This window comes from Panulirus ornatus, chromosome 10 (assembly GCF_036320965.1).
Source record: "Panulirus ornatus isolate Po-2019 chromosome 10, ASM3632096v1, whole genome shotgun sequence".
NCBI lineage: Eukaryota > Metazoa > Arthropoda > Malacostraca > Decapoda > Palinuridae > Panulirus > Panulirus ornatus.
The window spans coordinates 44,583,392-44,600,357 of record NC_092233.1 but is presented as its reverse complement, the minus strand read 5'-3'; the positions used below and the strand labels follow the sequence as shown (position 1 = coordinate 44,600,357).

General features: G+C 43.7%; 1 protein-coding gene across 1 annotated transcript in view; it reads left to right on the top strand.

Moving 5' to 3' along the window:
• The window catches only part of LOC139750632 (Golgi-associated PDZ and coiled-coil motif-containing protein-like), a 544,937-nt gene that overhangs the window by 280,155 nt on the left and 247,816 nt on the right, over positions 1-16,966 (top strand). Inside the window, exon 8 of the mRNA XM_071665307.1 lies at positions 1,852-1,979. Coding sequence (XP_071521408.1) covers positions 1,852-1,979 — 128 coding nt within the window. The remainder of the gene's footprint in view (positions 1-1,851; positions 1,980-16,966) is intronic.

The window sequence follows — 16,966 nt, the reverse complement described above, 5'->3', positions numbered from 1 at the left end:
CAAACAAGGTAATGGCCCAACCCATCCACATACACACGTATATACATAAACGCTCTCACATGCACTTATACATGCATATACATTTCAATGTATACATACATATACATACACAAACATAAATACACATGTACATATCCATACTTGCTGCCTCCATCCATTCTTGTCGCCACCCCGCCACACACGAAATAGCACCCCCCTCTCTTCCGGCGAGGCAGCGCCAGGAACAGACAAAAAAGGCCACATTCATTCACACTCAGTCTCTAGCTGTCATGTGTAATGCACTGAAACCATAGCTCCCTTTCCACACTCAGGCCCCACAGACCTTTCCATGGTTTACCCCAGATGCTTCACATGCCCTGGTTCAATCCATTGACATCACGTCCACCCTGTTATACCACATCGTTCCAATTCACTGTATTCCTTGCACACCTTTCGCCCTCCTTTATGTTTAGGCCCTGATCGCTGAAAGTCTTTTTCACTCCATCCTTCCACCTCCAATTTGGTCTCCCATTTCTCTTTATTCCCCCACCTGTGACACATATATCCTCTTTATCAATCTCTCCTCACTCATTCTCTCCATGTGACAAAATCATTTCAACACACCCTCTTCTGCTCTCTCAACCACACTCTTTTTATTATCAAGCATCTCCTTACCCTTTCAATACTTACTCGATCAAACCACTTCACATATTGTCCTCAAACATTTCATTTCCATCACATCTACTCTCCTCCACACAACCCTGTCTATATAAACAAGTCTTCTTTGTAGCCAGAACTAAGTCTAATTTGTTCACAGTGCAAGTAGGTTTATTTGCAAGGCAAGTTTAAATTGAGTCTACCAATGAAGCTACTATTCATGGTCTGTGCAAAGATGATTTGAAGGAGATGAACTGCAATTTCTTTGTTTTCTGCAGTGAAGTCTAGAGTGAAAAATTTAGATGATCAGTTTATGCTCATTATTTTTGTCATATCTGATGATTTGCTCTTTTGCTGTAAGATAGAACTTTTAACGGTTTTGCAGATTCAGTAGAAATCCTCTCAAGGGTCTATGATTAACTGTTCTTTGATCCATTCACATTGCTGAAAGAAACCTTCTACTATCTGTGTAAATGAGTTGAGTCATTTGCTGATAGTCATCATTGAAAAGTTTCTTTTCACTAACAGAGGAGGATGGTTGCATTGCATCTTCCGTATTTCAGGCAGATCATTGATTAATGCTGATTTTAATGAGTGTGGGATTGAAGTCTCATGATATACCATTAGAAGATAACCTCTCCTGCCTCTCACTTGCAATATGTTTTTTTTATTTTGCTCAGAGCTTTTTACTTTTGTAGAAGGACAGAGTGGATTTTGAAGGGAGGCTTTTAGTGGTGTGAGAAATATCTGCCACCCATCCCTAGGTTTGCTGATGAATTAAGAGGCAAATGGTCTTTGGAGCTCACACTGTACACTATACTATTCAGAAAATCAACAAGAAAGAAGAGACATTTTGTATGATATTGTGTGTGAAGTAAAAAACTACATACCTACAGTCATCTTTGCTTTTGTCTGAATGATTTTTGAACTTCATATAAAGCACAATTGTCGAAGAGTCTCGTCTTTTTGAATGATGGGGTTTGAGATCTGTATATGTATGGCAGGCCTGTGGTGGAAGCTTCTAATTGACATGAGTGGTAAGGCCTGAATAGAACATTTGGCGAGGTATACATTACCCTTAATCAGTTTGTGATTAGCTTAATAATGCATTATCGAAGCTTGAATAAATCTTTATGTTCACTGTACATCAAAATTCACTTCATTTTTGTTTTTTTTTCAAGTCTCTACCATGTTGAAGACTGTTTAACTTTTCAGGTAAATCATGCAGAGGCTGTGCAACTTTTGTCATCACAGGAGGGAACACTGAGGTTAGAAGTAGTATATGTACCACCAGAAGAGGATGATGACGACACGTCAATTGTAGAAGATCCATACGGCTTTAAGTAAGTGGTTGCATTTGAGATGGTTTTGTATATTCATATGAATATGACTTGCATGTCAGTATTTAAGGAACCTTTTTGTGAAGATTTCCATGTTAAGTAAGTAATTTTTTTGTATTTATTTACTTCTTAGAAGAATGAGGTTAGGATGACATCAGTTTATCAAGTTGTTTTTCCAACTAAAAGTCTCAGTGTGTACTCAGATTATTACTGTGTGCTAGCTATTGAGTTCATGTTATTCTTAAATGATTTTTAAAGGAAAATAACATGAGTATAGTCCTGCACTTTAATTTGTCTTTAGTATATTTTATTTATTTTGCTTTGTCACTGTCTCCCGCGTTAGCGAGATAGCGCAAGGAAACAGACGAAAGAATGGCCCAACCCACCCACATACACATGTATATACATACACGTCCACACACGCAAGTATACATACCTATACATCTCAACGTATACATATTTATACACACACACAGACAAATACATATATACACATGTACATAATTCATACTGTCTGCATTTATTCATTCCCATCGCCACCTCGCCACACATGAAATAACAACCCCCTCCCCCCTCGTGTGTGAGGTAGCGTTAGGAAAAGACAACAAAGGCCACATTCATTCACACTCAGTCTCTATCTGTCATGTAATAATGCACCGAAACCACAGCTCCCTTTCCACATCCAGGCCCCACAGAACTTTCCATGGTTTACCCCAGATGCTTCACATGCCCTGGTTCAATCCATTGACAGCATGTCGACCCCGGTATACCACATTGTTCCAATTCACTCTGTTCCTTGCACTCCTTTCACCCTCCTGCATGTTCAGGCCCCGATCACTCAAAATCTTTTTCACTCCATCTTTCCTCCTCCGATTTGGTCTTCCACTTCTCCTCGTTCCCTCCATCTCCAACACATATATGCACTTTGTCAATCTTTCCTCACTCAGTCTCTCCATGTGCCCAAACAATTTCAAAACACCCTTCTCTGCTCTCTCAACCACAATCTTTTTATTACCACACATCTCTCTGACCCTATTATTACTTATTCGATCAAACCACCTCACACCACGTATTGTCCTCAAGCATCTCATTTCCAGCACATCCACCTTCCTGCGCACAACTCTATCCATAGCCCACGCCTCGCAACCATATAACATTTTTGGAACGACTATTCCTTCAAACATACCCATTTTTGCTTTCCGAGATAATGTTCTCAACTTCCACACATTCTTCAGTGCTCCCAGAATTTTTGCCTCATCCCCCACCATATGATTCACTTCCGCTTCCATGGTTCCATCCGCTGCCAAATCCACTCCCAGATATCTAAAGCACTTCACTTCCTCCAGTTTTTCTCCATTCAAACTTAACTCCCAATTGACTTGACCCTCAACCCAACTGTACTTAATAACCTTGCTCTTATTCACATTTACTGTCAGCTTTCTTCTTTCACACACTTTACCAAACTCAGTCACCAGCTTCTGCAGTTTCTCACATGAATCAGCCACCAGTGCTGTATCATCAGCGAACAACAACATCTTTAGTATGTTGCTCAATATATCTCAGTATTCATAATAGTAAAATGGAAATTCATTCTTTAGAATTATGATACCTAGAATTAGACTTGGCATAGTGATTGTAAGTTGATAATAGTATTCAAGCTCATCTTTAAGCTAATTTTTGCTCTAGAGAGATTGACATATAGAATAATGCACCATAGTATGTGCATTATTAAAGGTATTTAGGAAAACCAGTAATACAGTAGTGAGGTTGGTTAGTTTTCATATTAGTCATTTACTATACATAGGCAATATGCACAATATTCTTTAGTTTACATGAAGTAGATGTGTAGTAATGTGATCATAGGTACAGTAAGAAGTGATTTATGGAAGAGGTACTCATAGTATTTTCCTAACTCCACATGATTTTAAGTTGCATAGGTCTCTTTTGTTAGTGAAAGTGGATGGTGAAAGATGGGTGATTATTGGTGCTTGTGCACCTGGTGATGAAAAGAAAAATCATGAGTGGCAAGTGTTTTGGGAGCAGCTGGGTGAGTGTGTTGGCAGTTTTGATGTATGAGACTGGGTATTAGTGATGGGTGATTTAAATGCTGAGGTAAGTATTGTGGTAGTTGAGGGTATTATTGGGGTGCATGGGGTATTGACTGTTATTAATGGAAATGGGGAAGAGCTTGTGGAGTTGTGTGCTGAAAAAAGACTAGTGATTGGGAATACTAGGTTTAAAAAGAGGGATAAACACAACTATATGTATGTAAGTAGGAGTGATGGTCATTGGGCATTGTTAGATTGCATATTAATAGATGTGCTTGTAAAAGAGAGACTTTTGGTCTTAAATGTGCTTAGAGAGGCAGCTGGTGGGATGTCTGATCATTATCTTGAGAAGGCAAGGGTTACGATTTGTAGAAGTTTTTAGAAAAGAGGAGACATTGTTGGGAGGAGAGTGGTGAGAGTAAGTGAGCTTGGAAAGGAGACTGTGTGAAGAATACCAGGAGAGATTCGGTGTAAAATGGCAATAGGTGAAAGTAATTAAGACGAAAGGAATAATGAGGAATGGAGGTATTTGGAAGGTATTTAGGGAAGCTTTGATGGCATGTGTATTGTGCAAGGGATACATGTGGCATGCAAAAGTTGGTAGGTGGGCAGATTAGAAAGGGTAGTAAGTGGTGGGATGAAGAAGTAAAGTTGGTAGTGAAATAGATAAGATAGGTGTTTGGGTGGTATGATGGGGAAGGAGTGCAAATAATTGGGAGGTGCATAAGAGAAAGCAGCATGAGGTGAAGAGGAAGGTGCAGGAATTGAAAAGAGGGCAGGTGAGAGTTTGGGTGAGGGAGTATCATTAAACTTTAGGGAGAATGAAAAAATATTTGGGGAGATAAATAATGTGTGAAAGGTAAGAGAACGAATAGGAACACATTAGTGAAGGGGGCAAGGGGGAAGTGATAACAGGTAGAGATGAAGTTAAGGAGATGGAGTGAGTATTTTGAAGGAATGTTGAATGTGTTTGATGACAGAGTGGCAGATATAGGGTGTTTTAGTAGGGTGGTATGCCAAGTTAGAGAGTCATGGAGAGTTGATTGGTGAAGAGAGAAGAGGATGTGAAAGCATTGCATAAGATGAAATGCAGCAAGGCAGCTGGAGTGGATGGTATTGCAGTTGACTTTATTAAGAATTGGGGTGAATGTGTTATTGATTGGTTGGTTAGGATATTCACTGTATGCATTGTTGTATATCTGTAACTGAGTTGGGTACGCACAATGTCAGTGACGTGGTGATTCAGTGGCTGATGATGACGTGCAACCAACGTCATCGTTCACCCCACTGAATCATGGCTTGGGATTGGCTGCTGCTAGACTACTGAGCAGACCAGGAGATGTGTTAGGGTGGTGTTGGTGTGGGCTGCATTGACAGATGTCACCCAGTCTTTGAACCTGTGACATGTAACCTGAGCTTCTTGAATAAGTGTTGTTTGCCAGAGTTCCAGTCTTTTCTTAAACCTCAACAGTCTTCGGGTGTTGTACTGCTGATTGACTATCTACAAGCTATCTAGGCATGTCTACCATTAGGGAAGACATTGGGAAGGCCAGTGTCCTGGTGACTCAAGTGAGTGATCAAGTAATAGATGTCTGGCTGATCCCAGAGTTTGACAGATCGTCAGATAATGTGATTGAGTGGCTGGATAAGTTCAAGCTGGTGTGCCAGCTGCGAGGTTTGTTGGGCTTACAGAACATCATACTGCTGTGTCTTGCTGGTGGTGCATTTGCTGTCTTCCAGCAGCTGAGCAGTGCCAAGAAGCTGATATTTGAAAGAATCAAGGAAGCTCCTGTTTCCAATTTTGTGTCAGATCAGTTTACACTTGCAAGCAGTTTACCACTCATAAGCTGGGTGATGGTGAATCGGTGGACATGTACCTGACTGACTTGTGTCATCTGGCAGCACTGTTTGGGGGCATGCCTGACACTGGCCTGGCCTGTGCTTTTGTGGTTGGCCTACCAGATGCTGCATGCTGCATCCTACAGGCTGGTTCATGCATGGAATCCATGGACATTGTCCAGAGCCTGAGCCATGCTTGTGCCATGTTGGTTGAGGAGAATGGTGATGCTACTGTGGCGGGTGTTGCACTATGTTGCTCTGCCCGTACTGGTGACCAGGTCAAGGCAGCTGTTGTAACCGGCAATGACTTTGGTCAGCTCAACCACTATGACCATGACTGTTTAGCTTGATGTGGTGGTTGCCGAGGTGGATGCAGCAACATACGCTGCTTTTGCTGTGACCGCTAAGGGCATATTGCTTCATCATGCTTGGGAACCAGGAAATGGCATAGGAGGGGTGGGATCAGTAACAGGTGCTTTGTCGATGGTTTGGTTGATCGTGGATGGGGTACGCTGCAGTTCCCTGGTGGACACCAACCGCATGTCTCCACATGCTCCCATTAAATGAAGTAGATGATGGGGCAGTACAAGGGAATGGGTTTGGTGCACATCCAGCTGCTGCTGGGATTTGTGCCACCAGTGGAGTTGCTGGTGGTGGTTACTAGGCCTCTGAACCTAACTTCATCCTTGGCATGAATGGCATTAGCATTTTCCATGGTGTGATGGTGCACACACTGAATGATGTGTAGTTTGGTGTTGACAAGCCTCCATCTTCAGCATTAGTGACTGTGGCAACAGGTCCTGTTATTGATGAAAAGGATTTTGCAATGCAGCAGTGAGAAAGTGGGCAGTTTTGTAGAAGTGGTGTGATGGTATGGAGCTGCCATGTCTGTTGAACACTACCCCATAGTACCAGATATGACTGGAGGCTCAGTAAGAGTATGGATGTGGGTTGTCACAATGGATTGTGGATGGCTGGTTAGTTCCACGTGAAGAGTTGCGGCACAAAGCATTGAAGTGGACCACCTGGTGATGGCTGTGGTTCAAGAGAACAAAGGGAAGGTGCATCTGGTGCTCAGCTTCTGTGAGCTGAACTCTCATCTTAGTCCATATACCTCCAACATAGATGTCTGCAGTGAGAAGATTAGAGAGTGGCTCTTTCATGGGCAGAAAATTGCTCTTGTGACTTGCATAAAGCCTACCTTCAGGTCCATATGGGTCATTCGCTGTGGCTGTTTCAGATGGTGGCATTCCAGGGATGGCGATACTGTTTGACGTGGCTGGGCTATGGACTGAGCATTGTGCCCTTGGAAATGAAGAAGGTTCTGAGTACTGTATTGAGTTGGGACGAGAGGATCAATAGTGCAACTTCTTCGTACTTGGATGACATCCTGGTGGATGAGAGGGTGGTGCTTGTGACATATGTTGAGAAACTCCCCAGTTATCACAACCTGATCTGCAAGTCGCTGAGTGAGTGTCCGAAGGAGCTCATGTTGGGTATATTAGTCTGAGGAAGTCGGAAAAGTTGACAAGACATGTGTTTTTCCTGTGTGGGTGCCTTGCAAGCCACTTACCTATTTGCAGCTGGGTGCATGTGGCGGCCTTCTACCTGAAATGAAGTGCCAGCATGATCACCACCTCCTGGGACAGCAAGCTCACCAATTCAGAGCTGCACTTGATGCTTGCAGAGACTCTATAGTGTGTCAAATGTTCAGATCTAACTCAAGGTCACTAGGATGTGGATGGTGACGAGGCCATCATATGGGAGGACACTAGTTCTCTTGCAATAGGGGCCATGCTAGAGGTGAATGGCAACATTGTTGTGGATATCTGCTGGTTACAGCAGAACGAATGCTTATATATTTATCTCACCAAATTGGATGCCATACTTCTGGGAGTAAACCTTGTGTTTGCATGGAAGATGAAAAGGCTGTTGTTGATGACTGATTCGAAGACCATATATTACTGGTTGATGGATACGTTCAGGGAGGTCGTTTCTGAAAATGAAAGCTACTAGGGAGATGCTTATCTGCCGATGCCTGGAGACAATAATAGCAGTTATAAGTGAGTGCAGTTTGCAGCTCGAAGTCAAATTCGTCACTTCTGCTGAAAACAAGACTAATGCGCTGACCATAGTGCCGCACAAGTGGTTGTCTTTTACAGGCATCCAGTCAGTCTGCAGGGCTGTCTGCTGTGTCTGAGTGTGAGGTTGCTGATATTCACGAAACCAGTGGGGATCCTGGCATTAAGTGCATGCTGTATTTCTATTGGAGACTCTTCACATTGATTAAGCAATGGCAAGTGCACAATGTTGTGCAAGAGTTCAAAGCATGCCAATCTATTGACCCAGAGCCCATAAGGTGGGAACGAGGGACATTAGGAGTTTTAGATTGCTGGAATTGAGTCAGCATGGACATCTCCCATGTTGAGGACCAGTACTATCTGAAACTGACAGGCTGATGCCCATCATGATATGCCATTTGGAGGAGAGGCAGACGTCAAGATATGACTGGTGTCATTGACCAGCTGGAGTTGGTGTTTTAGGAGCATGGTACACCAAGAGTTAGTAACCAATGTCACCTGTTTTCGCAGTTTGGCGTTCTATGGGTTCATCAGCCGCTGGGAGATAAGTGTCATATATCCCTCCGGCAGCAGGATATTGGGAAGATGTCACTGGTCAGTGAGGACAGTAGTGGCATGGAAATGCTGGTCTACTGCAGAGGCCATCTATTGCCACAGTGTAATGCCATGAAGTGACGACCCTTCCTCCGCTCCTGCAGATCGAATCTTCAGGTACAAGGTCAGGCTGCTTGGTGTGGATGATGTAAGCGAGCATTATCGGTCAGAGAACATGCAACATCACTTCAAGGTCAGCGACAGAGTGTGGATCTGCCATCCCAGCAGAATGTGCAACGTTCAGAGCTCCATTGGATCAGTGACCAGACTCGTCTCTGCACAGAATGTTTAGCTCGATGGCATACCATGCCATGTGCACGATCTGTGGCTAGTCACATCTCAACCATCGGTTGTAGAGGAGTCAGCTGGGGATGAGGCTACTGGGAACTATGCAAAAGATGACAGTCCAGTGGCTTATGTACCTGCCACTAGAAATGACTCAACCATTGGAGGAGCCAAAGGTTCAAGCGAGATTGAGGAGGAGAGTCCAGGAAGACCACTGTTGCACCAGAGTTTAAGAGAATGCCTTCTAGTGGATTGTTTTCAGTACAGTGATCTACTTTAAGATCAGGGAGGAGTGTTGCAAAACTGTAAATGTGTTGGGTATGTGCAATGTCAGGTAACACTGTGAATCAGTGGCTCATGATATTGTGCAACCGATGTCATTGGTTATGCCACTGAATCACGGCTTGGGATTGGCCACTGCCAGACTGTTGAGCAGACTAGGGGTTGGGGTGCGTTGGAGGTGAGAGTGGTGCTGGTGTGGGCTTTGTTGGGCAGTTGTCACCTTGGCTTTTGAACCTGTAACATGTAACCCCAGCTTCTTGAACAAGAGTTGTCTACCAGAGTTTCAGTCTTTTCTTAGCCCTCGACAACCTTCAGGTGTTGTGCTACTGTTTGAGTGTGTACATGTGTGGATCGAGGTGAGATGCCAGAGGATTGGCGGAATGCATGTATAGTGCTAGTGTTTAAAGGCAAGGGAGATGAAGATGAATGTTCAAACTAGAGGCATAAGTTTGTGGAGTATACCTGGTAAGTTTTATGGGAGGGTATTGATTGAAAGGGTGAAGGCATGTACAGAGCATCAGATTGGGGAGGAGCATTGTGATTTCAGAAGTGGTAGAGGATGTGTAAATCAGGTGTTTGCTTTAAAGAATACATGTTAGAAGTACTTAGAAAAACACATGGATTTGCATGTGGCATTTATGGATCCTGAGAAGGCATATGATAGGGTTGATAGAGATGCTTTGTGGAAGGTATTAAGGGTGTATGGTGTGGGAGATAAGCTGCTAGAAGAAGTGAGAAGTTGTTATCAAGGGTGTAATGCATGTGAACGAATAGGAAGAGAGGAGAGTGTTTGATTCTAAGGGAAGGTTGGTCTGCATTAGGGGTGCATAATGTCACCATTATTGTTTGATTTGTTTATGGATAGGGTGATGAGGGACATTGTTTGCTGATGATAGAGAAGTGATGGCTGATTTGAGAGGGAAACTGCATAAGTTGGTGACTGAGTTTGGAAGAGTGTGTGAAAGGAGAGAAATGAGAGTGAATGTGAATAAAAGCAAAGCTGTTCGACTTAGCAGGGTTGAGAGACAAGTTAGTTGGGATGTGAGTTTGTAGAAGAATTGGAGAAAGTGAAGTGTTTTAGACATCTAGAAGAGGACACGGCAGTGAATGGAACCATGTAAGCAGAAGTGAGTCATAGGATGAGAGAGGGGATGAAGGTTCTAGGAGGGCTGAAGAATGTGTCGGAAGAGAGAACTTAATTTGGTAGGACAGAAATAGATATGATAGAAGGAATAATACTCAGAACAATATTATGTGGTTGCAAGACATGGGCTGTAGATAGGGTTGTTTGGAGGAGGGTGATGTGTTGGAAATGAAATGTTTGAGGACAATATGTAATATGAGGTGATTTGATTAAGTAAGCAATAACAAGATAAGAGAGATGTTGGGTAGTAAAAAGTGTGGTTGAGAGAGCAGAAGGTGGTGTATTGAAATTGCTTTTGACCTATGGAGAGAATGGGTGAGGAAAGGTTGACAAAGAGGATTTATGTGTCAGTAGCAGAGGGAACAAGGAGACTGGGGATACCCAATTGGTGATAGAAGGATGGAGCGATAAAGATTTTGAGCAGTCAGGGCCTGAACATGCAGAAGAGTGAAAGGCAAGCTTAAAATAACAAGATAAGAGAGATGTGGGGTAGTAAAAAGTGTGGTTGAGAGAGCAGAAGGTGGTGTATTGAAATTGCTTTTGACCTATGGAGAGAATGGGTGAGGAAAGGTTGACAAAGATGATTTATGTGTCAGTAGCAGAGCAAACAAAGAGACTGGGGATACCCAATTGGTGATAGAAAGATGGAGTGATAAAGATTTTGAGCAGTCAGGGCTTGAACATGCAGAAGAGTGAAAGGCAAGCTTAGAATAGAGTGAATTGGAATGAGGTGGTGTACTGGGGTCAATGTTCTGTCGGTAGACTGAACCAGGGCATGTGCAATGTCAGGGATAAGCCATGGAAAGGTCTGCTGGGCTTGGATGTGGATAGGAAGCTGTGGTTTTGGTGCATTAAATATGACAGCTATGTGTAAGTGTGAGCAAATGTGGCCTTTCTTCATCCGTGTCCTGGCGCTATCTCGCTGACACAGGGGCTGGTGATCAGATGTGGGAAAGAAGAGACTGTGCATTTTATCTTTTTTCTTTTATGCATTTTGTGCTGTTTATTGTGGGACTGGTTGGCATTGGGAATTGATGATGGTGAGCAAGTATGAATATGTGTACATGTGTGTATGTGTCTATGTATATATTTTTTTTTTTTTTTTTGCTTTGTCGCTGTCTCCCGCGTTTGCGAGGTAGCGCAAGGAAACAGACGAAAGAAATGGCCCAACCCACCCCCATACACATGTATATACATACGTCCACACACGCAAATATACATACCTACACAGCTTTCCATGGTTTACCCCAGACGCTTCACATGCCCTGATTCAATCCACTGACAGCACGTCAACCCCGGTATACCACATCGATCCAATTCACTCTATTCCTTGCCCTCCTTTCACCCTCCTGCATGTTCAGGCCCTGATCACACAAAATCTTTTTCACTCCATCTTTCCACCTCCAATTTGGTCTCCCACTTCTCCTCGTTCCCTCCACCTCCGACACATATATCCTCTTGGTCAATCTTTCCTCACTCATTCTCTCCATGTGCCCAAAACCATTTCAAAACACCCTCTTCTGCTCTCTCAACCACGCTCTTTTTATTTCCACACATCTCTCTTACCCTTATGTTACTTACTCGATCAAACCACCTCACACCACACATTGTCCTCAAACATCTCATTTCCAGTACATCCATCCTCCTGCGCACAACTCTATCCATAGCCCACGCCTCGCAACCATACAACATTGTTGGAACCACTATTCTTTCAAACATACCCACTTTTGCTTTCCGAGATAATGTTCTCGACTTCCACACATTCTTCGAGGCTCCCAGGATTTTCGCCCCCTCCCCACCCTATGATCCACTTCCGCTTCCATAGTTCCATTCGCTGCCAGATCCACTCCCAGATATCTAAAACACTTTACTTCCTCCAGTTTTTCTCCATTCAAACTTACCTCCCAATTGACTTGACCCTCAACCCTTCTGTACCTAATAACCTTGCTCTTATTCACATTTACTCTTAACTTTCTTCTTTCACACACTTTACCAAACTCAGTCACCAGCTTCTGCAGTTTCTCACATGTATATGTATATGTATGTGTATATATTGTTATGAACTCCTGGCAAGAATGCCAATTTCTATGTTATGATGCTATCCTTGCAGGGTTATCACTTATATTTGTTATGCACACTGGATAACTCCATCTTAACGTTATGGGATGAAAGCAAACACCAGGGTTAAATCTTCATATAATACAAGAAATAAAGAGTACAAGATAACAAAAGTACATTAATCAGGTACAAATTCTTTTAACACTTAACATTCAACATTCCACATTCCAGGTAAAATTTCAAACCAGGAAATCTCTTTCCTTTATTACAGTTTAACTATAGAAACATGATACAAGGTACACTTATTCGCTGGGCAATTCTGTGACAAGTTATAATACATTGTTACATTTAGACTTGATACAATATAGTCTAACATCTTACAATCTAGGGCAGCGGTAGGCTGCAGTGGCTAAGGGTTTAGACAAGGAATACCTACAGTTCCTGCTGGGCACAGGATAGCTGAAAGAATCAGCAGCCAGGCTGTCATCAGGGGCTTTTATCTGGAGGGGGTAGCCAGCCAGGAGCGGCCAGCCCCACCTTGACCTGTCGTGGCAACTATGATAGGGGAAGAACGACCTCAATTACTCTCAATTAGTCAAAAGACTGATTGTCACGCCTTCATTCTGATGTGATTGGCTGGAGGCCTAAGGTCCGGCCCTCATACTGTCTAAAGGCCCAACCCTGCATCTCTGACCACGCAACCAGGATGGGTGGGCAACCTCTCCTAGGCATGACCTCATGGCTGACCCCAGGTCACTTGACAGTGTGACCTGAAGAATGATTAGTGGCCAATTGCTGATTGCAACATGCACAGCTAATTTGGCCACCTGGTGTAAGGTGTGTGAGAACCCAGGTAGTTGTGGGACTGGCCGAGAAATCTCTTGGGACCCCCCCAGATCACCATGTGGTTAAGCATACAAATTTCTATAACACAGACACACTGAACACACAGGTTCATAACACCTTCCTCCTTGAAGGAGAAACTTCCTGGAAGAAGAATTTTCCTAAGAGTGGGATACACCATATGTTAGCACATTTGGTGTGCCGACAATAATATAAACTCTAAATTGTAATTTTGAAGGAACAAGGCCAACCCATTTAACTTCTGACTCCCATCCCGAAACTTGTTAACGTTTTAAGGGGGATGGTAGTCAGTACACACTAAGATGAATGTCTGAAGGGTACAAATACACAGAAAGTGTTATAGTACAAATAACAAAGACAAAAGTTCCTTCACAGTGATGGGGCAATCTGTTTGGGCTTAACCTTCTTACCAAAGCTAACAGGGCGATCAACCCTCTCTCCATCCTCGTGCAAGAGGGCAGCAACAGCGCCTTCCGTACTGGCATGCATAGTTAATCTGTTTGGAGCCTGCAAAACAGAACAGTTAAAAAGCAGGGCTCTTAACTGACAAGAGGATGTCTCACACTGCTCTTTCCAAATATACCTGACATCAATAGATTTATGAGGGGCTGCAGTTGTGGAAAAATTACTGATAAACATCCTGTAATACCCTACCATACCCAGGAAACACTTCAGTTCTCTTCTAGATCAGGGGGCACATCTAGGGGCTAAAGTTTGGACCTTTACTGTTGGTGGAAGGAGGGGACTGACAGTCCTCGTTACCTTGCTGAATTGGTGGTAGTTGATACAGAATCGAGAGGTTCCATCGGGCTCAGGTATAAGGGTTACAAGTGTGCTCTAGCATGTAGTCCAGCTCCTCCTGTAGAATGGTAGCTCACTGTGGGCTTAAAATGTGAGGAACCTGTTCAGTAGGCTGGGCATCTCCTACATCTACACCAGAGTTCGTCGGGGAGACCCGTCCAGGTGGGCTCTGGCAAACCTCTGGGTGTGTCGACAGCAGGGCAGACTTCTCCATTCATTGCTTCTCAGTCAGTTGTGAAAGCTTCTCCTCCCTCCTGTCCATGCCTCCATCAGGTCCCCAGGGGATTTGCAGCTAGATCGTGCTCCACATCACATGCAGCTCCCACTGAAAGGTGGATCTTGCAAGCCAGAACATTCAGCTTAAAAGGGGTGAATCATGATTAACGCATGCTTTAAGCACCAGTTGGGAAGGTGTTGCCTGTCTCGAAGCTCCTCAGTCGAGACTGTTTGTCATGCCATCTTGTCATCCGTTCCTGGGTCTTTCTTGAATGGGCCCGAGACAAATTATCAACCTCACCCACTGACTCTTCTTTGGATTCAAAACCAGCACAGGAGGTATCACCCAGCTTCTCCTCACTAGTTTCGTCCTCAGGGGGTGTCCTCAATCTCTCTGCCTCAACAGAGTCTACACCAGCAAAGTGGGCATCACATAGCTCCACTTCACCATCTTCATTTTCTGAGAACATACTCAGTCTCTCCGTCTCAACGGAGTCCAGACCAGCAGAACTTCCTCTCACTGGTCTCATTCTCTACACCAGCACAAAGGGTATCTCACAACTTCCTCTCACTGGTCTCACTATCAGGGAGTGCCCTCAGTTCCTCTGTCTCAAGGGAGTCTTCACCAGCAGAGTGGGTATCACACAGCTTCCTCTCACTGGTCTCACTCTCAGGGAGTGTCCTCAGTTTCTCTGTCTCAATGGAGCCTACACCAGCAGAGAGGGTATCACACAACTTCCTCTTGCTGTTCTCATTCTCAGAGAGCTTACTCAGTCTCTCCACCTCAATGGCTATGTCCTCAGGCACACAGCCTGCTGTGCCAGCTGCCATGGACCTGACATCTTCAAACTTGGGGACTATCTCTGGTACCTCTTCCTCAAGCTGCACTGCCTCTGTGGACTCCACCAGTCCCATAGGCAACACTGGCACTGGATTCATCTTTCCATCTGCTAGGTCATTGCCTAACACAAAATCCTCTCCTGAGACAGGCAGCCTATCTACAATCCCCACAAGAGCATGGCACGTGGAGAGGACTGTTTCCACGTGCACATTGACTAGTGGAGCTTCCTTGAGCCTCCACAGCCTGTCTAACAAGACTTGGTGTCCAGACTCTCCTCACAGCACCAAGCCATCCAAAATTAGGGACTGCAGCACACTAGAATACTGTAATATGGTCACTTTTCTTGTGACTCCACATCTGCTAACATAACCCTTAGACAGAACACGTAGTTTCCACAAAATGGATCCTCAACTACAGACTGATTACCACTCTCACAGCCCCCCCACTTTACTAAGAGCAGGGTTAGCCTCACGTACATTACTGGGCAGCCCTAAAGTTGAGAAGAGACTCACCGGCCTACCTTTGGTAGAGTCTTTTGGGTTCCTTCACCTGAGTCCAGCACTCCCTCCCCTGGTGCCCAACCTTACCACGATTAAAACATGCCTTAACCCTCTGACTCCAAGTAGCCTTCAGGAAGGGAGCAGAATCAGTTGGGGTTACGTTATTACTGGATTTTCCATTGTCATCAAAACCTTTGAACGTCTCTCCATACTAAGTTTGCGAGTCAGTGCATACTGGTCCGCTTGTACCTCTGCCTTATCAACAGACTTCACTTCTCAGTCAATCAAATAATTAAGCACTTCAGGGGGTACACTATTTTTACATTCTCCAAGTACTATTAATTCTCCAAGTTCTGCAAACTCACAAACTTGTTCAAAGTGTAGCCACTGTATGCATAAATCCCCCTTTTTGCAAAAATACTTTACACAGGTCTGATCATGACTCTTATCTCTGAACTTACATCTGTAAGCTTCTGGCAATAACTAATAAGCTTTCAGCACAACATCCTTCATGACCTCATAATGAGTACACTGGTCACTAGACAATGTGTCATATGCAGTCCTCACTAGACAATGTGTCATATGCAGTCCGAGCCTTACCAACAAGGACAGGCTGTAGTAAAATTGACCACGACGACTTTGGCCAAGAGAGCTGATTGACAACATTTTCGAACATACGGAAAAATTTTGTTTCATCATTTCACAGAACCTTGGCACAAAGCTTTTGTGTTGTGAAATCAAATACTGGTACTGAATGTCATGCACCTTGTCATAATTTCTTCTGTTCCAACACTAGCTTAGCCTGTTCAATCCTCGCTTCTCCAGTTGCACCTGTGCATTAATCTTTGCTAGTTTAGTCTGTTCCCATAGCTTAGCTTGTTCTCTTTGTGTGTTAAGTCAAGCAGTCTGTAGTTGGAGCTTCAAGTATTCAGGATTAACATCGCTATAACACTGATGATGGATTAAAGCTTTGTCTGACCTGATGATGGGACGGTATCATCAACACTAGCTTCAACTTCTGGCACAGTGCCTATGATCTGCTCATTAACTAAATGATTTATTAACAAAGTCTCTAACTCTGCTCTATGAGCATTCCAGGCATATAGCACTCTTAACAGATCAACAACACGCCTTAACTCATATGCTGTTAAAGATCTAATATCACTGAGAGAGGGTTCAGATCGAGAGAAACGTTCAACATCACTGTCACTGGTCAACGGCATGAGTAACAAATCAAGGAAAGAAACTCTGTTCAGGCAAGAAAAATCCTGGAGCAAGGTCGCCCATTATATGTTATGCTCAAATCCTAGCAAGAATGCCAATTTCTATGTTACGATGCTATCTTAGCAGGGTCATCAATTATATTTGTTACACACTCTGGATAATGCTGTCTTAACATTATGTGATGAAAGCAAACACCAGGGTTAAATCTACATA